The 24337-nt window shown below is 37.4% G+C and overlaps 1 protein-coding gene across 5 annotated transcripts in view; it reads left to right on the top strand.

Moving 5' to 3' along the window:
- zc3h18 (zinc finger CCCH-type containing 18) overlaps nt 1-23423 on the top strand; it is a 29262-nt gene extending 5839 nt beyond the window's left edge. For 2 of the 5 annotated variants that reach the window (XM_058751105.1, XM_058751106.1), the window contains exons 7-19: nt 326-355; nt 445-556; nt 861-1147; nt 14311-14496; nt 16427-16552; nt 16703-16798; nt 17901-18140; nt 20566-20682; nt 20799-20995; nt 21310-21500; nt 21586-21685; nt 21842-21938; nt 22365-23422. In XM_058751105.1, coding sequence (XP_058607088.1) covers nt 326-355; nt 445-556; nt 861-1147; nt 14311-14496; nt 16427-16552; nt 16703-16798; nt 17901-18140; nt 20566-20682; nt 20799-20995; nt 21310-21500; nt 21586-21685; nt 21842-21938; nt 22365-22590 — 2005 coding nt within the window. In that variant the 3' untranslated portion in view covers nt 22591-23422. Of the gene's footprint in view, nt 1-325; nt 356-444; nt 557-860; nt 1148-14310; nt 14497-16426; nt 16553-16702; nt 16799-17900; nt 18141-20565; nt 20683-20798; nt 20996-21309; nt 21501-21585; nt 21686-21841; nt 21939-22364 lie in introns of all 5 variants that reach the window. The other 3 variants (XM_058751109.1, XM_058751110.1, XM_058751108.1) reach the window with 3 other exon arrangements.
- Nucleotides 23424-24337: the final 914 nt, after the last annotated feature.

The raw sequence follows: 24337 nt of genomic DNA, 5'->3' as shown, positions 1-24337 counted from the left end.
CATACATAATGGTAATTGTCATCCATCTAAAACTATTGTTAAAAGCATTTTATTAATTCTTATGCATATTAGTTTCCATGACCTAGTTATATTTTTAACTACTATGAAGTTTTGTTCTTGGAAAAAATGTATTTGTCACTGCAGGACCATTTAAAATGGCAAACAAAAATGCACAAATTGTTGATCCATTGCAGCACCCAAAATATACATAGTTTCTTATTAATTCATGTAAATTTTATCCTAAATTATTCTTGTTGATTGAAAAAGATGGACATAAGCTCTGACCCATACTGTAATGTTTTTTTTTTCTCTTTCTGCATTGCAGTGATATTGAGTTCAGAGATCCAGGTTATGGGTGAGTATCGTAAATCAATTGCCCCTGAAAATGCACATATTAACTTGTCCTTCCCAACTGTACATTTATAACAACTATTTCTGTGGTAGTGATCCGTATGGCGACCCATACTATGATTATGAGATGGAAGCTTTTTGGCGAGGAGGCCAGTATGAGAATTTCCGAGTGCAGTACACTGAGACCCCACTGCCATACTATCCTGTGAGTACATACTGATGTAGTGTACAGCTGTTTTACTGATTTGTTTACTATTATATGTTCCAAAGAGCTTTTATTAGAAAACTAAAGTGCAAAGTTACTGATGCTGGGTCTTTTAAATGTTTACAGTGTGCATGCACATGATGTGTAGGCCAAATTATATAACAAGAATTACCAAAATATGTTTATTATACAAAAGTAGTTGACTGTTCAGTGCTGTATTTCATCAGAATGAAGTATTCCTGAGAGACACATGCATGTATTTGTTCTACTGAACAATTGAGATTTGTTTTATTGTTTGCTTCAGGAACGAGAGCGTGAAAGAGATCCACGCGAGCGCCACCGCGAGAGGGAACGGGAGCGTGAGAGAGACCACCGTGAGCGGGAGCGCAGACAGAGAGAGCGAGAAAGAGAGAGAGAGCGGGAACGGGAGAAGGAGAGCCGGCGCAGGAAGGAGGAATGGGAGAGGGATCGTCTGAAGCGGGATGAAAAGGAGGGACGGCCTAGAGAGCGGCCTCCCAGAGAGCCACGGGAGAAGAAGGATGAGAAGGAGAAGCCGCTTAAACCACGTTCACCCACGAACATGCCACCCAGGTGAGTTTAAAGCTTCCTGATTAACACTAGTCTCAGTCTGCTAAGAGGTCACATACCGTCTGATATATATTGCACGTTAAAATCACAAATCTGGCAAAACATGGCAGTTCCAATTTGAATGCCCAGCTGCTACGCAATTTTGGGGGTGTTCAGGTTTTTAGTCTGTAAAGACATTTTCTTTTAAAGTCTGCTGCAGTGAATGGACTTGAAGTGTGTGCTGCTGTTTGTGAAGTTTTTGTTCAGTTGGTGCTTGATTTAGGATGGAAATTCTGACCACAAAATCTACATGCATTTCCACTAATTATTTCGGTGTTGTCTATGCAATCATTTACAGAGACTGCTGCATTTTAAAGTGATTTAAATTCTCCTTTGTTGCATGCTGCTCTATTATTGTGATAGGACAAATTCAGACTAAAGGCCGAAGTATACTTAGCTTTTGAAGTATAGTCCATTTGAGGTCTATGCTCTGTTTTTCTCCAGAAGTTATAACCGATAAAAATGTCTTTGTATACCTTTTAAACTAAATTTGCTGCTGTCTCATAACCCTCTTACACAAGTGCTGATCAATGGCTCCTCTGTTTTTTGTTGTTGTTGTACCATCTCTTTAGTTTTGTTTTCGGCTGTTTTGCCACCTTGTGAAACGACTGATTAGTGCAAAACCAAGTTAATGCGCATGTGCAGCCCCCGCGTACAAAGTATGTGATGCGAGTATTATTCAGGTGACAACATTCAATTCAAGTTCAAATCAAATTGTGAGGTTGAGGAACTGAGACGTAGAAATTTTAGCGATGTGTCTTTTATAAAGTAAAACTAACTAAAATAAACTGGATAAAATGTAGAAAAATAATACTTTAAAATTTTTGTTGTTTTCACCTATTAAAAGTGAGTACATTTGCACAAGGTTCTTCATTATAGTTGCTGTATCTATTTTAGCTGTATATTGGTATGTTACATTTTAACTGTGAATTGAAAACGCATCTATGACCCAAATTCACACTTGACTAATTCTTTGTGGAAAGCATTGCTGGGTGACTGTTCTTGCATTAGCACACTTCAAGTTGCAAATTTATCACTCGTTCTGAATCTTCCGGCATTTTGGTCTTTCCTGACATTATATAACAATAGTCTTCTCCTGTTGGTATTATTCCCCTTAACAGTAATTTCTTCATTGCTGTTTCGCTTGCATAACCAAAGACTCAGATTGCATATTTGATTATGGTTACTTTATGGGAAATTTCCAGGAGGATTGTATCTCATGGCCACACCAGTGCTGCGCTTTTGACCTTCTACGTCATGTCAGCTCTCATTTTTCCTAGATAAAAAAAAAGAGATTCGCGTTTCATTAATTAAGCCAAAATCCCATACAAAATGGACAAATTTCCGGCTCGCTTGTGTTGAGTAAATGATTCTCAGAATTCCATAAAAGGTGAAATGCATGTGAATATGTCCCATGATACTTGCATGGAGTCATTTACCGGGCAGTGTAGGGAGAGATTCACACCTACATGATTTGTTTGACTTCAAAGAAGAACTGTTGCATCTCAAATTTCTAGACTTCAAGTCATGTAACCAATTTCGTGTGAACAGTTAGGTCAGCTTGAAACGATGCATGATCATACTTTTTGCCCTTGTGACTGATCTATAAACAGAGTTTCAGTTCTACTGAGAACTTCTGATGTGGTTAGTAAAGCTTTGTGTTTCATTGACAATGCTGGATACTCAATACAGCATTGTTATTTGGGACCGGTCTTCTAATGGGCAATAATACTACCTTAGCACAACTCGTATTCAATAAATTGTTAAATTACATTATATTGGTTCCAAATTGTTGTTAATGTACATGATAACTTCACCTGAATTTTCTGCAGCCGTTACTCCAGTCTTCAGTGTCACGTGATCCAGAAATCATTCTAATATCCTGATTTGGTGTTCAAGAAACATTTCTTACAAGCATCAGTGTTCAAAATAGTTATGCTGTGAATACATTAAACAGTTTTTATTCAATAATTTTATACATTAATATATGCATATAATGTAACGGTTTTCAATTTTGATAAGAACCATTATTAATAACTGAGCCCCTATTCAGCATATTACAATGATTTCTGAAGGTTTATGTGACACTGAAGAGTGAAGACTGGAGAAATGATATTAAAAATTCAGCTTTGCTATCATTTTAAATTACATGAAAAAAAAAACTATATATATATATATAAATGGAGAGAGAGAAAACATTTGTTTTAAACTGTAATATTTTTTCAGAATATTACTGCTTTTACTGTGTGTTTGATAAAATATGCAGCCTTGATGTGCATAAGACACTTCTTTCAAAAACATTAATCTTCATTATTTCAAACTTTTAGTGTTTATTTTTTGTTTTTGCTTGTGTAGCCTGCCTGACACAATTTTAGCTTAATCAATTGGCTCAACCACCTAGAGTTTGGTATCTCTTAGACTGACAAGTTGAAGATGGGAATTGTACAGGAAAAACCTGTTTTAAAGGGCGTTATTTGTTCTCTGTGGTATGGATTAGCAATTATTTTATTTTATTTTATGTGTGTAATTGTGCAACATGATCATACATTATCAGTGTGTCAAGCAAGGACTTTTTCATTTAATATCCTCAGGAAACTTGTGTGGAAATAAAACCTCTGCAACAAGAAAATATTGCATGATTTTGGAATTACTGCATTAGCTTTGCATTACCTGCATCACTGGTGAAAGTTTGATCATTATGCTAACTATTGTAACAAGCTAATGTAAATGATTCAGAACACTTTATTGTAATAGCAATCACGTGATCATGAAACAAGGGAGTTTTTCGACTTTGGCAAAGGAATGCAGGAAGGAAATCATTAAAGCACGGCATGAACCATTTCCCAGGTGTGGTGAACACAAGCGTGTGAGCTTAGATCGATGCTGTTTGTTCGCAAACAACTCCCTGTGACGTTGAGAGGTGTGTTATCACCATTTCAGGCTTTACCTGAATGTGTTGGGTCATCGCTACTCAGTGCTTTGATGTTTAAGATCATCCTGATTCGTTTAAGGAAATTGACATTTGAAATGGCAATAATGGAATTGCAATGGCATTTCATAACTTTGCCAATGGCTGAAACTGTACCTAAATACTGCATTTGACTGATACTACACTTGAACTGATACTGAGGGGGGGTATGAGCAAACCCTCAGTTCACGATAGTAGTAAATGTTTTTCGCAATAACTTATTAACATATATATATTTATATGTGTATATATATATATGTATATATGTGTGTGTGTGTGTGTGTGTATATTAATATATTAGTGCTGTCAAATGATTATTCGCATCCAAAATATAAGTTTTTGTGTACATAAGGTTGGTGTATATTTATTATATAGCCTATATATAAAGACGCACACATACAGCATATATTTTGAAAATATTTACATCTATTTACATGTATATATTTATATTCATATTAATTATATCATATATAAATATATTTAATATATAAACATAACATTTTTCTTAAATATATACATGTATGTGTGTGTATTTATATATACATAATAAATATACACAGTACACACACGCATATTATGTTAACAAAGACTTTAATCAACGATCGATTAATTGTCGATAAGAGATGCAATCGATTAACGCTATCGATGGTCGATTAAGCAATTTCAGTTTGGGGTGCGTGATGCTTATGCACAAAACACGTGCGGTAGCGGCTTGGTCTTTTGAGAAAATAATACACTAATGTACAAATTAGTGTTGTCAAAAGACCCTGTACTTCGGTACCAAGTCGGTACTAAAAAAATGAAAACGTCACGGTACCAGGTTTTTTTAAGTACCAGTGGTTTCGAGTACCCGGTCAACCCGGTTCTTGATGCGTACGGCCCTATGATCTCCGCAATTATACATGATGTGTATATATATATGTGTGTGTGTGTGTGTGTATATAGAGCTGCACGATTCTGGATAAATTGAGAATCACGATTTTTTTTGTCTCGAATTGAGAAAACGATTCTCCCACGATTCTGAACTAAACAAAATAATGTGTGACAAAATATTATTGCTGCAGTCTATGTAAGTGTTTAATTTGAATGAATTACTAAACATATATATATATAATTTTTTTTTTTTTTTTTTTTTTTTCAATAGGTATTTGGGATACAAAAAAAAGTAATGCTGTATACATAATGCCTTGAAAGCATTACACTGTAAAATAAGTTATGGCAGCATGTTTTTCCATTACTTTAATATATGTTGAAGATAGATATAGATATCTATCTTCAACATATATTAAATACACCAATTTTTAATATTAAAATTTAGGAAAAAATGGTTTGAATGAATTATTCATTGACTCGCTCATAAATACTTCACTTGTTTTGTTTATTAATGGATTAATCAGCGTTTTTGAACAAATCTCTTGAAAAAAGATTTTTAACAGTCACTAGGTGGCAAAACAATGCAATCGACACATTATTTTAAGTGCCAGTTACTTTCAAAAGGGGATTAACTCTATTTTGATCGCTACCATAGACATCAATGACTACGTTTACATGCGCACGAATAATGTAAGGATTTAATCTCATTATGATGTTTACATGTCAAGAGCAAAGCTCTTCACTCCCGTTTACATGCAATTTCCATTATTCTTATTATTCGCGAGTTGTACTTTATTTTCTTTTTTTTTTTCTTCTTTTTTTACTGCCTCACGTACCCCACTGCACAGCACAAATGATGGACTCAGAAAGAGCACGTGTGTTACTGGCCGCTCTTTTAATTTAAGTCTAATGCAACACACTTTTGTATGGTTGTATTCCATGCTTTGGCGCCATAGAAATGTGACGGCAATTCGTTTGCTTACGCTGCCGTCGCGTTCTGCTCGCCGTTTCTGGATGAGGGTAAGGAACAGAGACTGGTGGCAGCGAGTTGTGTTTTCCCGAGAAATGCGATGCTTTCTTCCCCGCCATCGTTTCTAATCTGCGTATTATTACAGGTGTCGCGCCATTCATGTCACGAGCACATGCGCACTTTGGTCAGAGCGGCAATAGGCTACTCCGATTAAGGTGTTTACATGCCTGTACATTTCGATTAAAATCGGTGTACGCCACCTATGTTAATACGATTATGCTTGCTCCGATTTAAAATAATGCGATTAAGCTCATAATCGAAGTATTGCGTTTACATGAGAAGTTTAAATCGCAATATTGCTAAAATCTCATCGCATTAAGAGGGTGCATGTAAATGCTAATGTTTATATATGAACTGCAAACTTTCATCCCAGTATTTCATTTAAATATATATATATATATATATGTATATGTATATGTATATGTGTGTATATATAAAGATAATATAAAAACTTTATTTTATCACTATATATAAAGGTTTTTGCACCCTTCCTGTTTTTATTTTTTGCATATTTGTCACACTTAAAGATTCAGATCGTCAAACTAATTTTAATATTACACAAAGATAATGCAAGTAAATACAAAATGCAGTTTTTAAATGATGATTTCATTTATTAAGGGGAAAAAGCTGTCCAAACCTACCTGGCCCTACGTGAAAAATTAATTGCCCCCTCCTATTAAATCATGAAAGAACTGTGATTAACCACATTATTTTAGAAAGCTGAGTTAAATTTCACGAGCCAAACCCAGGCCTGATTACTGCCAGACCTGTTGTATCAAGAAATCACTTAAATAGAACCTGTCTGACTTAGTGAAGCATGCTTAAAGAGCAACACATCATTCCGCGATCTTAAGAAATTCATAAACAGATGAGAAACAAAATAGTTTACATGTATCAGTCTGTAAAGGGTTATAAAGCCATTTCTAAGGCTTTGGGACTCCAGCGAACCATGGTCAGAGCCATTATCCACAAATGGAGAAAACTTGAAACAGTGGTGAACCTTCCCAGGAGTGGCCGGCCAACCAAAATTACTCCAAGAGCACAAAGACGACTCATCCAGGAGGTCATAAAAGAACCCAGAACAACATCTAAAGAACTGCAGGCCTCACTTGCCTTAGTTAAGGTCAGTGTTCATGATTCAACAATAAGAAAGAGACTGGGCAAAAACAGCATCCATGGGAGAGTTCCCAGGCAAAAGCCATTGTTGACCAAAAAGTACACACCGGCTCGTCTCACATTTGCCAGAAAATATCTTGATTATCCCCAAGACTTTTGGGCAAATATTCTGTGGACTGATGCGAGAAAAGCTGAACTTTTTGGAAGGTAAGTTACTATCCGTTACATCTGGCATAAAACCAACACAGGATTTCATGAAAAGATACCAACAGTCAAACATTGTGGTGGTAGTGTGATGGTCCCAGGACCTGGGACCAGTTGCATGAAAGTGATTTAAGTAATTTGATTTAGGGTTATCCCTGAGGGGAAAAAATTCCCTGAGGTAAGGGATATCTTTAAAAGTGTTGCAACAAACGTCTTAACTATCACCCTTACCTAAGTGTTTATACTAAGTGTTTCACGGTAGTTCCTGGCAACCTAAGGCAATGGGCGCCGCGGTTGCTATAGTTACTACATCTCACAATAAACATAGATATGTATATCTCTGACAATAAACAGAGCATAACGAAATACAAACCTAACATGAATCAATAAACGAGCGCTGCCCGTTTCTGCGCTGTTTTGTGTACAGTCGTTACCGAGGAAACCGCTTTGTTTCTAAAGTGAAAGCGCATCCTGCTGAACAATGACGGAAATGTTAATAAATGTGAAAATTAACCCATGTTTTGATGCTGCAAACACGCAGATTTGTGAATGTGAACAGGTGGATCGACAAGTAGATAATGCATTATAAAAATCTAAACAGTTAAGGCATAATTACATTTATATTGTTACTTAACTAATGTAGGCTAATAATTGATTAATAATTGTTTAAATTATAATAATTGATACAACTCATGTTTTCTTAAAAAAATATATAAAATTTTTTTTGTGAAAACCTGGAAGTCATGCATTTTACAGTCATTTTACAGTTTAATATGTTACCACAGTCATTGCCCTACTATGCTTATATGATATTTTATTTGTGCAGGTCTTAAATGTCTTAAGTCTTACATTTGAGCTTAAAAATCTTAAAAATACTGCGATTAAGATGACTTTAAGGGAGCTGTTTTGGTCTCTTAAATTTATCAAGGTGAAATAGTTACTAAGGACTTTGTAGCAACGCTTAAGGGAACACTTAGATAATTAAGGGGAATATTTAATGACAGCCTTAAGGTTCCTTTAAGTTGACCCTTAGGATTTTTCTTGCAACCCAAGTATCACTAACCTTCCCTTAACCTTATAACTAAGGGATTTCTTAGCTTAAGGGCTTTCATGCAACCGGGCCCTTGGCGACTTGCCATAATTGATGGAACCATGAATTCTGCACTCTATCAGAAAATCCTGAAGGAGAATGTCCGGCCGTCAGTTTGTGACCTCAAGCTCAAGCGCACTTGGGTTATGCAGCAGGACAATGATCCCAAACACACCAGCAAGTCCACCTCTGAATGGATAAAGAAAAACAAAATTAAGGTTTTGGATTGGCCAAGTCAAAGTCCGGACTTAAATCCAATTGAGATGCTGTGGCATTAACCAGTCCTTTCATGCTCGAAAACCCTCCAATGTGACAGAATTAAAACAATTCTGCAAAGATGAGTGGGCCAAAATTCCTCCACAGCGATGTGAAAAACTCATTGCCAGTTATTGCAAATGCTTGATTGCAGTTGTTGCTGCAAAGGGTGGCACAACCAATTTTTAAGAGTTAGGGGGCAATTAATTTTTCACATAGTGCCAGGCAGGTTTGGACAGCATTTTTCCCTTAATAAATTAAATCATTATTCCATGCTTTTTGTATTTACTCGGGTTATCTTTGTGTAATATTAAAATTTGTTTGATCTGAAGTGTGACAAATATGCAAAAAATGTAAAAAACAGGAAGTGGGCAAAAACCTTTTCACATATTTCATATATAAAACCCAGCCCTAACTGATACTGTCTGTTATACAAATGTGTGGATTTAACAAACTTTAATCTTAATTTGATCATTTTAAATGCTTTTTTAAATTAATATATTTCAAGAAGTACTAATTAAATCACATGTAATTGCATATCAATATCTGATGGAAAAAAAAAACCCTAATTGATTTTGACAGAAGAAATAGTTCAATGTACATTACAAAATGTGGCTTTAAAAGTTAATATACTGTTTATTTTCATGTCATTGAACATAAGCCTACAGTTTATAATCTATTTTGTTAAAGTATTAATTGTGTTAATGTTTTTTTTTTTTTATTCCATAAAACCCCCTTTTTTTTTATCACAGCTTCTTTTTTCCCCCCAAAAAAATGTTTAAATTGCCAGTCATAATTTGTCATTGGGTTTATTTTGAAATATGCATTTGAGTGATTTTTATTTTTTATTTATTTATTTTTTTTTTTAAATGGAAATGTATTTTTATGGAATCAGGATTGTCCAAAGTTGTGGAGAGGCCAGAAGAGGAATTGATCCTGGTTCTCTTTTCCATTGTGTCTATGTCTGGTATATTCCTCTGTGTCGCCCCCTTCATTGTTATGTATTGATCTTTTGTTCTGCTTCTCCTTAATTTGTATTATTCGGCTGCCTGTGATATTCCAGACTTCACTATAATGTCAGGGCATTTTGAAACATCAGTTGAACTGTTAGATGTCGTGCCCTGCGTGTCTTTGCTGACCTAGCAGTTATTCTGTGGTTTTCACCACCGTGTACTGTACGCTGACTTTCATTGTCACGTTTTGTGTACTTAGACATTTAGACGTAGAACTGGAACTATGCCAAGCCAAGAATAAAATTAATGGGAGCGGAAATCAAAACAAACTTTTTTTTTTGTTGTTGTCCCGTTTATAGCACAATAGTTAAGTATGCCGCAAAACAGGTTATAGGTAGAACCCTGTTTATTGTTTGTCTGCTTATGACGGGCGGCTCTTGCAATACTGGAATTATGCTTTAGCGTCAGTTTTTATGTTGGCTTTGTAGGTTTCATCATTGTACGTCACAAAGGTGATACATTCAGAGAAAGGATGAAATGATGAAATGACCGGTATTTTGATTTTGGTTTGTTCTTTGTAAACAAGTCATTTCAGAAAGGGGTTGTCCATATAAAAATAGCTGAATGTGTTCATGCAGTTAGTTTAAAAACATTTTAAGAAAGCAAATTTTTATTTTAATTTGTCGTATTTCACAAAGCCTGTGTGATCTTCCAAGCTGCTTTGTTACAGCCTGTTTTTCCTTAATGGCTTTCTTCCTGTCTGAGTCTGATTTTAGTACAGCACACCTTTATAACCTGCTCATGGAGGTGTGACTGAAAGTTACATCATCGGCTGAATGTCTTCCAGGAGTCGAGTTTCAGATCATGCCGGTTCCCGTGATAAGGAAAACAGTGCAATGACTTCAGTCTTAAACTGTCTTGACTAGTTTTCCGATATTCTCTGCAGAGATCAGATGTCATGATTAGAGATGGTTGAATTTTTCTGCAAGCATGAAGCAATACACTCAAATATCTTTTCCGGATAGATTTTTTAAATATTATTTTTAGACACATGAATAACAAACGTTATATTTATCCTTTTGTTATTACAAATGTCTCTGCATCTGCGTACTTTACTGGAATGAATGTCAATCTTGCATTCATTTTTAAAACTTACAGATTTATATGAATGAATGAATCATTTACTGATGATGGAATCATTCTGTATCAGTCAGAATATAATGTAAGTGTGTAATTTTTAAAGAGATTCTGTAGTCACATTTTGAAGTCTTAACTCATAAGTGATTCTTGGAAAGGCCCGATACAGCTCTTAACCTCTGTTAGCTGTGGTTTACCCAGGAGCTCCTCTTAAGGAACTTTCTGATTTAGCGCAACATGGATATTTAGCATACTCTCACTGTGAAAAATGACAACAAGGGCATCCCATCACATAAACGAGGTTAAAAGTCCGGTGTCTTCCTGTTGACAGTATACTGGGTTTGATGAGAGAAACACCCGGGCTGTTTGACACGTGTCCTATGGAGCGCTGGTGAAATATGTAAATCTTTACGTGCATGCTTACGTTTGTAAACATTCCAGATGATATTTTGGAGCTGTTATTTTTCTCCTGATAATGCATTTGACAAAATGCATTAAGCAAGCTTGTGTAGAGCTAATAAATTAATAATGTGGTTTACTTTTTTTTTTTTTTTTTTTTTTGTAAAGAAAGTAAACACTTATTCAGCATTAAATTGATCAAATTTAACATTAAATGCATTTATAATGTAACACAAGATTTGTTTATAATAAATGCTGTTCTTTTGAACTTTCTATTCATCAAATTCTGTAATGATGTATCATTATTTCCAGAAAAATATTAAGTAGCACAAGTATTTTAACATTTGGTGCGTTTACATGAACCCTCTTAATGTGATTATAATGAGATTTTGACAATATTGCGATTTAAACTTTACGTCATGTAAACGCAATACTTCGATCTAAATAACGCGATTAAGCTCATAATCGTATTAACATAGGTACGCCGATTTTAATCTAAATATACAGGCATGTAAACACCTTAATCACAGTATTGCAGCTCTGACCAAAGTCCACATGTGCTCGTGACATACATGAATGACGTGACACGCACCTGTAATAATACGTAGATTAAAAACGATGGAGGAGAAGAAAGCATCGCATTAGGGGAAACACAACTCGCTGCCATCATGTCTCTGTTCCTTACCCTCATCCAGAAACGGCGAGTAGAACGCGACGGCAGCGTAAGCAAACGAATTGTCATCACATTTCTATTTCGCCGAAAAAGCGTGGAATACAACCATACAAAATTGTTTTGCATTAGCCTTAATTAAATTAAAACAGCGACCAGTAACACACGTGCTCTTTCTGAGTCCATCATTTGTGGTGTCCAGTGGGGTATGTGAATAATGGCAGTAAAAAAAATTAACCACAAATTCTTAGCGACTAATAAGAATAATGGAAATGGCATGTAAACAGGAGTGAAGAGCTTTGCTCTTGACATGTAAACATCATAATGTGATTAAGTCCTTACTCTGATTATTGGAAATAACCGCATTATTCATGCACATGTAAACATAGTCAATGATAGTAGTAATAATAATAAGAAGAGATGTTTATTGAGCACCAAATCAGCATATTAAATTTTTGAAGGATTATGTGACACCAAAGGCTGGAGTAAAAATTTAGTAATATTTCACTAATTAGTTTTTAATCAAATAAATTCAGCCTTGGTGCAAAAATCTTGCTGGCCTCAAACTTTTGAGTAATAGTGTGTGCAGTAATTTTAACAAATTGCTAAATAAAGTTTGTAATCAGATTTTCACACAATTAAGAGTGTATTCAAGTATGACTAAACTGATAAAATACTTTGAAGCATTAATAAAAACAAAACATTTGTCTTTTTATTTGGGGATTTGCCATGTTACTGCTCTGCATAAATCTCTCTTCACGGAATGATCCGCTTCCTTTTTTCCGTACAAACAGGAAATTAAAGGTGAGCTCAGATTCCACTTCTAAAAATAGTTTATAGTTGTCTGTACTATTTTTAGGTACACTGCAATACTTGCCTGAGGTTTGTTTACTCTCTGACATCACCCAAAAGGACATTCCAGGTCCTAGGCTAGATCACGTTACTCATTAGAAGGCATACTTTAGTATACATGATGTGGAATGCCCTGAGTTTAACTAATAGCATAATGTGATGATCTTTAATTAACCCAAGGATTAATGAGCAACTTTTTCAAAAACTCCCAAACTTAAACTTTTGTCCAAACGGCTTTGGTAGACAAGGAATGTCCAGAAAAATTAAACTTTCATATGGGACTACCGGAGGGCCAGCTGGTCAGGTGATATGACTGCCAAGGTCTGCTCACTACATTTGATGGGCTGAATGTCGTGAGGAACTTTTTAGACCGAGTCTTATTTAGCACAGCTAAAACCATGCATATCCAGATAAAATGAACATCCAAATCCATGAATATCCACAAAATTGAACATCCAAGTGGGATTTTTGGAGAGCCAGCAATAACCAAGAATATTAAGGCATTATTTTGAAATATTATTAACAGTTCTCAATGCTTGTTTGAACTGAAGCACAGGGGAAATCTAGGGCTCTTCTAAGGGAAACAAAGATTATAAACTAGATACCTAGTTGCGAGAAAACAACTGTTTACTTAGTCCGTCGAACAGGAATTGTGTGGGAAACATGAGGTAGTTTCTCCGTTTCATTCATATTACCTGTGTTTTCTGGTGTGGTTTTTGAATGGTAGCCAACTGTTTCAAAGTCATTATTTAATTACTAAACGTAACCTGAGAGCACTATATTTCCTGGTGCAAATAAGGTGGGCTAAAGACAACAATGATGGTAATTTAGTAATTCAGCGTAAAGCTAATACATTTTATTTGAATAACAGCTGACTGAATCAGGTTTTCAAGTTTATGCAAGATCTGCTTTGTGGGAAAGTCATGCATAATTTTGGGTAAGAAGACTTACATAATCTGAAGTGATACAAATAAAGAGACATTTGACACTACTTATGAGAAGTTTGTTGGCAGTTCTAGCTTCCTGATGAACCATTGGATGACTTCCAAAGTCTGTTAAGAGGATATAGTCTGCTGCCTCCATATTAAATTACTTTGTTACACTACAGTTTACTGTCATTAAAAAAAAATATCATTATAGCAACTCCTCCCTGTGAACACTTCACTAACTAGCAGTAGCATGGCATCTGATGTTAACATTGCTTAATATTGATACCTAATGGTGATTTGATAATGTCAGTTGCCCTGCGTATTTTTGGGGGTTTTCTATTGTTTTTCAGGAAATGAACTGGTATATTCTTGTTTAAGGAAGACTTGTGCTTCTGTTGAGTCTAGATGAAATGGCGACAAATCTATGCTGACTTTACCGTGTCAATGACACCGCTTCTTTGACAGAGAATGTGGAAATTCTACCTGCAAATTGTAAACATTTCACTTTCATTAAGAGAACTGCAAATGTTAAAGCTCTTTAATAAAGGAAATAGGTCATTGAGATGTTTGTCACGTTAAAGAAAGTCACGCTATAGGTGCGTTTTTTTTTTTTTTTTTTTTTGTTCTAAATTCCCTTGTTTTTCTTTTCAGAGGGCCAATGGAGCCACCACCTAAGAAGGAGATGGTCCCGTTGCCCAAGAGGCCAGATGAATGGAAAGACCCCTGGCGCAGGTCTAAATCCCCTAGGAGAAGACCTGGTCTCATGGGCTCCCCTCCACGTGGCCGTAGACGACACAGGCCCTCTGGATCTTCAGTTTCCCTTTCCAATTCATCTAGGTAAGATACCTGCTATGGAACTATTGAGACATTGGTGTCATTTGATAATGGAAACTTTGCCTGTGTTGCGGTCCTACTCACCCTGCTCCGAGCGGAATTCGAACCGCGGTCTCCGGCGGGGGAGGCGAGCACTCTAACAAGGAGGCTAAAGGCCACGGCCTCTAGCGTCAGTCGCTAGAGCGCCTCTTGAGGTCAGAGGAGTGAGGTTTTACCTGCACAGCACTTACCTGCTGGCCTCTGCTACGCTCACCCCCCTAAACCTCTCTCCCATCCGGGTCATGGCACCAATGTTGCGGTCCTACTCGCTAGAGCCCTGCACGGGCCTAAAATTTAGGCCCTAGCCCGGCCCTGGCCCGAGACGCTCAGGCCCTAGCCTGGCCCATGTCCTACAGCTCATCAGAATTCTCGGCCCGAGTCCGACCCGAGCCCATCTTTTTTTCTCCCTTCTCCCAAAACAGCTTATCTACTACTGTTTAAGCTATTAAAATAGTTCAGTTTTGTATGAAATGGCTAAGTGATTGTATTTCGTTTCGTTATTTTAAGTTAATTTAGAAAAACGTTTGGAGCATTTTTTTTATTCGTTAAATGTAAGTTTTTGTTTTTTAAAGTTACGACCGAGCGGCCAGCGGCAGACAGCGAGTTGATCATAGCCTATGTTTGATCAATTTAGCTTTCTCAAATCATCACGATTTCTTTAAAATTAAATTTATAATTATAAAACAGCTCCACAATGTTAGTTTAAACGCTTGACCTAGATAAATGTGCACTGATGCATATCCAGTAGTTTGTGCAGAGAATGGAAGCTGAAGCGCACTTTACTGGACGCGCCAGAGAGATCACTTGCTTTGGAAACATTTCGAAATACGCTGTCATGTTTGCTCATAAAGGTAAGAGTAAAAGGCTACGTTGTTCGGAACTGTAAAGGGTCTACTTTTATTTGTGTGCACTCACAATATCAACAAAACATGCTTTTATAAAATAAAGAAGAAAAAAAAGCAGTTTCGGTTTTGAGCAAGCGGTGCGCTTCTGAAAAACCGAAACACAGCATATACTTGCCTCACTGACTTGATAAATATAGTATCTATAGAAAGCTTTGAATTACTACTTTAAAACGAAATAATTCGAATCGAAAACAAAAACTCTTTCATTATAAAATCCCTAAAGATGCATTTCTCTCTAAAGGCGCATCCAGTGAGGAGATGGCAGTCAGGATCATCATCAAATGCATGGCTGATCAAAAATGCAGCTTTTCCCGAAGCATTGGGAACTTTTTGTAACTCCACGCTCCAACTTCTCCCTGATGCTCTGCATGGTCACTTGTATGCTAATGTGTGCGTATATGCGTTGCGTATTGCTTAGGCGATGTATAATATTTATAATATAATCAGTATTTAATACAGTAGCCATGTGTGCTCTGCGCGTATATGGGCACAATAAAAGGAGAGAAGCTAAATGAGCCCGAGTCCGACCCGAGCCCGATCTGTAAAAAAAAAAAATGGCCCGAGCCCGGCCCGAATGGACTCAGCATGTCGGGCTCCGTCAGGACCCGACGGGCTTGCAGACCTCTACTACTCGCCCCGCTCCGAGCGGGATTCTAACCGCAGTCTCCAGCGTGGGAGGCGGGCACTCTTTGCCAGTTAAATGGATAGTTCATGACAAACCCTCAATGTTGTTCCAAACCTGTTTGACTTTTTCATTTAGAACATAAAACGATATTTTGAGAAAAGTCTCTTTCATTGAAGTCCAGTGTTGTTTTGGACCCCATTGACTTTCATTATATGGATGAACAAAATCAGTTTAAAATACAAAGAAATACAGGTTTGGAACGACAAGTGGAGGATGAGAAAATAAATGAATTTGAATTTTTGGGTGAACTATTCCTTTAAGCTAAGCGTTGATGCTTTATTTATACATTTCTCCAATTTTCCAGGTCTTCATCCCGATCCTCATCGTTCACGGGTTCTGGCTCCTCCCATTCCCGATCTCGTTCTTCTTCAATGAGTTCCTACTCAAGTCACTCCTCTCAGCACAGCTCTTTCAGTGGAAGCCGCTCTAGGCAAGATATCACAGTTCACGACAATATCTTGATTTGCCATGCTAAGTTACTGTAATGACTTCCAGAACATTCAGTATACTACATTTATAATTGACTGGCTTTTACTGTGACTGTTTACTGTTACTGATAACTTTACTTTCCATTGTCTAGATCGCGATCCTTCTCTTCCTCACCCTCCCCGACCCCCTCAGCACAAAGGAACACTAATAAGAACAAAGCTGAGCAGCCTCCCGGTGCATTGAAAGGGTAAATACACACACTCATGCTCTCAAAACACATTTGGTTTATACACTACTGTTCAAAAGTTTGGGGTCAGTAAGTTTGAAGAACTTCATATTCCTCAAAGAATCATGTTTCACTAATAAGATGGGGGGGGCGATACCGATACCAAATCAGCTTATTAGAATGATTTATGAAGGGTCATGTGACTGCCATCACAAGAATAAATGACATTATAATATATATCAAAATAGAAAAACTGTTATTTAAAATTGTACTAATATTTTACAATGTTACTGTTTTCACTATATTTTTGATCAAATAAATGCAAACTTGGTGAGCATCAGAGGACCTGTTTACACCTGGTCACTTAATGTTTTTAGTGATCGGATATCTATCTGAATTGTTAAATTGGTTCCATTTACACTCTCTGCAAAAACGGATTAAAATCCGATCTTCAATTCCTGCACTATATGCATATTTAACAGTTCATGTCACAAAAGCAACAGAAAGCAACACTGCATTTTATTCATCATGAGCTAATTTCAAGATCGAAGACTGCAATAGGAGAAGAGCATGGCATTAGCACTCGTAAAATAGAGTCTCAATACTTTTAATGAAGATGATTTTGTGTTTAGCGTCTGCGACTTACTTTCACTTTCATTTGCGGCTGTTTGTGATTCGGATTTCTAAAGAGATGCTCAGCTGCTCATCTGCAGTGATGCATGTAGCATTATCGCTGTCATATCTGACTATAACGCTCTCACATGTTTATCATTTTAACATTTTGGGAGAAGTAAAATTTACATGTGGTTTCAACAACCAGGTGCATTTCCGCTTGTCCAGTTTCATCTGGAATGTGTCCCAGACCACCTCCTGAAGTGGTTTGAGCGATCGTATTTTGTATTTAAATCAGTCTTGCATGAAGTGACCAGGCTGTAAAATAGCCCAGAGACTTCTTACAAAAACATTCAAAAAATCTTACCAAACCCAAACTTTTGACAGTATACTAGTCTATATCAACACAAGCTTTAATGTTTAGTGTTTTGCCTATTTCAAGCTATAGTTGTCAGTACTGCTCTTCTCATTTACTCACTGCATGCACATGCAAATGCGTATTTTCATTCAGCCACCCATTGAAGCCTGGTGCACTGCCCCCTCCTCGCAGGGAGAAAGGACCCCCCAAAATGATGCCCAGCCCCTCGTTGCCTGAACAGCCAGGGAAACCACCCAAGCCAGTCACGGAGGTGGGAAAGCCCCCCAACCCCCGTCCAGCTGGACGACCTCCTGGACCCAGAGAGCCGAGAGAACCACCCAACATGAGAGAAGGTCGCAAGAAAGAACGTCAACAGCACAACCCACCTCGCAGGTACAGCACACGTGTTACGTGTTCATTCTGCCACTGACACACACTATCGCTCTTTGTTTGGTCGTTTACATGGATCATTCACCCAAAAATGAAAATTCTGGAATTATTTACTCATGTCCTTGGAAACTTTTTCACATTTATTTATTTTGTAAAATGCTAAGGGGATTTTTCCCTTCTCCTCATGAGGTGATGATGGCTAGGATTGTCAAGTTCCAAAATGACAAACAAGTCATAATAGTGTAGCAATAGTGGTCTTTTTAACCAGGAGAGTTTGATGCCTGTTTGAAAATGGTTATATTTGCAATCCCGTTTCTGCTAGTGGCATGTTAAGTGGTGAATAATGACTTAAATGTACTGTTTTCTTGAATTCAGTCTGTTTGTCACACAAAGCTTGAAATATAGAGCAGGAATCCATACTTTTGTATTTTTATTTTTAATTCATCTTTTAAATATTATATTTTGCCTTTTTTATTTATTTATTGATTTAATCACTTTGTTTTCCATGGAATAAAATGTCAAAGGGATTTGGAATGACATGAGGGTTAGTAAATAGCAGAATTTTTTCTTTAAGGTTAAGGATTGCATCACCATAAGAGCTGGAGATTTTGGTTGTGGCTTGATAGTGTGCTTGTGTTTTTGTTTAGTTTTTTGTGGTTGTTTATTTGACATTTGCGTTTTGAGTGTATTTGCATATGACCCATTACCCGATGACCAGTGTTCTGTGTTTGTGTGAGTGAGTGTCTAGAAAGGCGCTTTTCAGCACAGGGAAGCAGCATGTGACACAGTTCTGTGATCTCTAGCAGTGAGAGTGAAGTTTCACTGTGGATGTGGAATACCCTGCGTGGGTGTTCAGGAAAATCTCCTGTCCCGCTTGTTATAATGCTTCAGAACAAAGAAGCTTTTGTGGACTTATCATAGTTGTCATAACTGTCATTGGCATTTGGCCAGATGTTGTTGGTATTTAGGAGCACATCTGATATAGACAAACCTTTAATATTTCATATTAATATCAGTAAGTTTTTATTTATTTATTTATTTTTAAGGCAGTGTGGCTGTTGCTTGCCCATGCAAAACTTGTAGGTTGTTGCGCTGCGGTTGAGTATTGTGGGTGGCTGTTAGGTGGTTGTTAACCGGCTATGTCTACAAGATTTCTTTCAAAGAAAATCACCAATCACCATTGGTGATTGAAGCATCGTTCATGTCTGTTAAGGACATGCTACACTGAGAAGTCACCGAAATATTCTGCAGCCCCTTTGTTTGGATTTATATTTTTGTGCACGCTGTCATTTTGAAATGCGAGGATCATGTAGAAACAAGTCCTGTAATGTTGTATTAGCTCTATTAGACAATAGGGCGAAGGATAAACCCTTAAACAATTAAAAAAAATAAACTCAAGATAAAAATAGGGAACACTATATGATCATTTCAGTTGGCAAGAATTTGGGTGTGTGCTTTGCCTGTAAGGTTGTTCAGATTTTCTCTGATTGAATGCCAGCTGTCTGTACTTTCACTTCACTCTGTCAAGGCATGTGATGTTTATTTTTCACTTTTTTTTTTGGTTTGGAAAGTCTCATATTCACTAAGGCTGTATTAATTTGAGATATATTCAAATATAGAATACAAATATTTTTTAATATAAAAAGTTTGTAATATTAATTTTTTTTTTTACACTTTATTTTTGTTTGTTTGTTTTAATTTTTTAAAACATGATTTATTCCTGTGGTAGCAAAGCTGAAAATCAGCAGCTGTTACTCCAGTCTTCAGTGTCACATGATCCCTCAGAAATCATTCTAATATGCTTATTTGGTGCTCAAGAAACATTTCTTATCAATGTTGAAAACAGTTAATATTTTTCTGGAAACGGTGATGATTTGTTTCAGGATCTTTGATGAATAGAATGTTTTAAAGAACAGCATTTATTTGAAATAGAATTATTTTGGAAGTTTGTAGTGATGTACTATAGGGATTACTCTCTGTAGATAAATTTGCATTATGAGAACTGGTTTCTGTTAAAGATTTATATTGTATTGTCCACAGTTATTATCGTCAAAGGGGAACATCGGGCTGTGACACAGAAGAACATCAAGTGTGACATGGATGCTTTGTGTTCTTCCCTTTGCTTTGGATTTTTCACTTGCGGATTTGTAATGACAACAGAAATACTTTGTGGTCTGAATGAACCTTTTGAAGCTTCATTATCAGATTCATTGATTCGATAACTGTTCAGATGGATTCAATGAAGGATTCATTAGACTGAACCTAACCTATAATCCATGAGTTTCTAAACGATTCATGAAAACAATCAGTTCTAAAGAGTTGTTCATTCTTGAAGTCCACTAATTAGTGACACTAGTTTCATCTACAGTGTATAAACCAACATTTTATTATTTTTCTGTTTCTCTCTTCCCGTTTGTTTCTCCCGCAGGCGAACAGTGAGTGGCAGTGTAAGTGGCAGCAGTTATTCTGGCTCCAGCTCACACTCAAGATCCCATTCCTCCTCCGCCTCACTCTCCCGGTCTCCTACCGGGTCCCACAAATCTAGGTATGCAATGCACAGAGACAGACGAAAAAACAAATCCATCTTTACCTGTTCTCGTAATTTAAAAAAAATCAAATGCAAATATCATGGTATCACAGATTGTCTGTGTGGTTTCACAGGTCTCTGTCGGTCAGTAGCGTGTCGTCTGTCTCATCCGCCTCCTCTAGCAGTAGCTCAGTCAGGAGCGCCGACTCTGATGACATGTACGCTGACCTGGCCAGCCCCGTGTCCTCTGCCAGCTCCCGATCACCCACTCCAGGCCATGCCCGCAAGGAAAGGGGCCCTCCACGGGACAAGGCCCCTAACAAAGACCGAGGTACTGTGGCCTTGTCGCATAACACTCCAACAGGGCGGTTATTGTGAACTAAAAATGAAACTAAAAATCATGAACTGAAATGAAGCTTCTGTATAGAAATATTGCTATAGAAATAGCTGCTGAACTATAACTGAAATAAAAATAAACCTGAACAGAAATATATAAAAACTTAATAAAAATGAGAAGCACATAAACTGAAATAAAAGGAGAACTGAAAATGTAAAATAACAGCAAGTCAAAATATTACAAAATTCTTTAATGTTATATAAATATTACTAAAATAACAGTGCTGTTTTGTTTGGTGTGCCTTAAAGGAAAACCGCCAAAGAAAGACGAGCCTTTCAAAGATGAGCGAAAACGAGTGGACCCCTCCGGTCTGCCTCCCAAAACCAGCTCCGGCATGCCTAGATCTGGAAACAGGGGTCACCCCATGCACCCGCCTCCTATGGGTCCTCCCGGAGGATACGGCTCTCACAAGGACATCAAACTCACCCTGCTCAACAAGGTAAATGGGGGAGGTGTCGTTACGGTCATGTAGCTGCGCTGAAGTGTACGATGGTTGAATGACTTCTTTATTCCTCTTTGGCCAGCAGCAAACCGACAGGGGCAATAGGAAAAGGTACTTTCCTGCCGATAAAGAGCGACCCCCTTCACCTCTCAGCAAGAGGATAGCGCTTTCGCCTGACAGAGGTAAACAACATGACACGGCACATTAACTGTCCATTAGAAAACCCCTCTAGAAAAACGGTTGTGGTTAAGCTCTTTGCTCAAAGGATGTCCGGATGTTCATTCAGATATGCACCTCGCAGCAATCTCCTCAAGCTTTACTCTCTGATATCTCCATAGGTCGAGACAGGAGGATGCCTGGTCGACCCTCGCTGTCCCCCAGAATGGATCGGCCCAAAGGACAGGGTCCTCGGCCCATGCCACCACAAGGAGAAAGGTACCCACTGCCACTTTCTTTTCAGTCACACTTTCTGAATATCCCTTCAAATATGTGGTGATTTCCAGTAGTCAATTGATATGTTCATGTAGGGAAAAATGTTTGAATGAATTTAAATTTGTTGATTTGATTTGTTTCCATGAGAACTATTAACTGCCCTTTTTAATATGGGTCTGTTTGTATAAATAACAGAGAGATCTCATATTCTGTATGTTGAGTAGTGATTTATTATTAATCTAGCTTTTATAATAAAAATAAAAGTAAATAAAAATCCCCATGTTTGTTTGGCATTAGTTCCCTTTTTATGTGCATGGTGGATCAAGGTGTTTTATAACAAAAGCTTTATCTCTGTGTGACTAAGACTAGAGATTTAAAAAATATCCCATGTTTGTAATTCACTCGATTCCTTGTATTTTCTCTCTCAAGGAAGCGTCCTTTATCTCCACCACCCAAGTCTTCTGGGAAAGGTCCTGCTGCTGTGTCTGCAGGTAAACCACCTGCTCCAGGGACTGGATCCGGTTCTGGCTCCGCTTCTAGTTCCGGATCGGGCAAGCCGAGCAGCACCCTTTCTCGTCGCGAGGAGCTGCTGAAACAGTTAAAGGCTGTCGAGGACGCCATAGCCCGCAAAAGGGCCAAAATCCCTGGGAAATAATAAACCTGGCGTCATCCAACTTTTGGGACATCTGTTTTCTCGACGCCCAGTGTTTGCCAGAAATGGGAAATGGTCGCTGTTCTGAACTCTAAGGGCATAAATGTCCTAGGGAAAGGAGACTGCCGTTACATTTCTGCTTGTTTTGCCCTCAGAGAGAGGTTGTCTAGATTTTATATTGATGTGATAAAGTTGAGAAGTGGCCCTGTTCACTTGTTTGTTTTCGCAGGAAGATGGAATCTTTACTGTAGTGTGTCTCAAAGATAAAAAAAAACTGTACATTCAGCGCACATTTTTGCTCTTCATCCTGCCACAATCACTTCTCTCATATTCTAGTTGCTTTATCCCCACTCCTGTTATTTTACATGGTGCGTTGCGGTGTGACAGACGTATGCTTAAACCAATTGGACCATCCTGGACGCATCTGCGCATTTGACGTTGGTCCTGCTCAAAGAATCTGAAACTGCCTTTTCATAACCTTACAGTTAGGAAAGTCCACTTTAACCAATGAATTTGTCTATCCACCACCACATGTTTAGCCGTTTTTCACAATGTACAACTACAAAGTCAGGTGACAGAATACCTGTTGCTTAAAGTGTATGATTCTAGAGAACCAATGACAGTGATGTGAAGTATTGCTTTTTTAAGATTCTGCATTGTTTCCCCTAGCTTTTCAAGTGAAAACCTGCATTTTATTTGTCCCTCATTTTTAGTTGAAAGTGTGAGAGCCTGCAATGGGGACACCCGGAGATAAGGAATAATTCCGTCTTGCTTTTTGTGACAGAAAAAAAGCTTCTAAATAAACTATTTTGATAAAGATAAATCTGTTGAAATGATTCCTCTTTAATGGAAAGATTGCATCTAATGGAAGACTTTTCCATCTGTGCATATATGAAGGTCTGATGCTCTACTTTGTTTCTCCAGAGCACGTGCACTGGTTCTTGTGGGTTTATTTTATTGCTTAATCCTGTTTGTTGATCCATTATCCTGCTTGGAATCAATACCTACAGCAATTTAGTGATCTCATTTATTGACGGCGTTGGAACATTATTCATCTTCCCTTGTTTGTGCTTTTATACGTCATAAGTTGTAGGAGTTAAGTAATCTTTAATGCTCTTCGATGATACACCCACATTCTTTCATGTCATTTTAAATGATTAAGCTGTCTAGATTTGTACAATTAGTGTTGTGCACTTCTGATTTTGTGTCAGTGTAGCTGAATATAATACAAATTACATATGACTTCAAACTATTGGGTCATTGTATAAAAAATTTAGTTTATTAATAAATATTAGTATGTTAAATAATAAATAGTTACTTCAATACTAAAAATATGTATATGCCGATTATTACCATTTCTTTCAGAATGTGAGTGAAATGAATCGTCACTGTGTGACTGATAGTCAAAATCATCAGTTTCACATTCTCTGTAGAATGTATAGAATTTATGCATGATGCTTAGGGGACTCCTGGGGAGATGTTTTTCAGATTGGCTGATCTGATGATGCTGGGAAATTCACTTGGTCACTTGGTCCTGTCCCGTGATGGCAACCCCACAGGCAGCCAAATCTACTATCAACTGCTCATTTTAGTTAATGAATGACCTGTTATTGAGGGCTCTTTTGTCATATCCAAAACATCCAGGGGGCTCCCACAATTTATCTCCACATTTACTCTTCCAGGGATTTGAAAAGGTCACAAAATGCTCAAAGAAAGGGGAATTTTCTCCATCTGAAGCAGAATATTGGTG

The sequence above is a fragment of the Onychostoma macrolepis genome, chromosome 18, assembly GCF_012432095.1.
Source record: "Onychostoma macrolepis isolate SWU-2019 chromosome 18, ASM1243209v1, whole genome shotgun sequence".
In the NCBI taxonomy this organism is placed as follows: domain Eukaryota; kingdom Metazoa; phylum Chordata; class Actinopteri; order Cypriniformes; family Cyprinidae; genus Onychostoma; species Onychostoma macrolepis.
The sequence above is the reverse complement of the archived record's forward strand: the minus strand, read 5'-3'. Positions and strand labels throughout refer to the sequence as shown.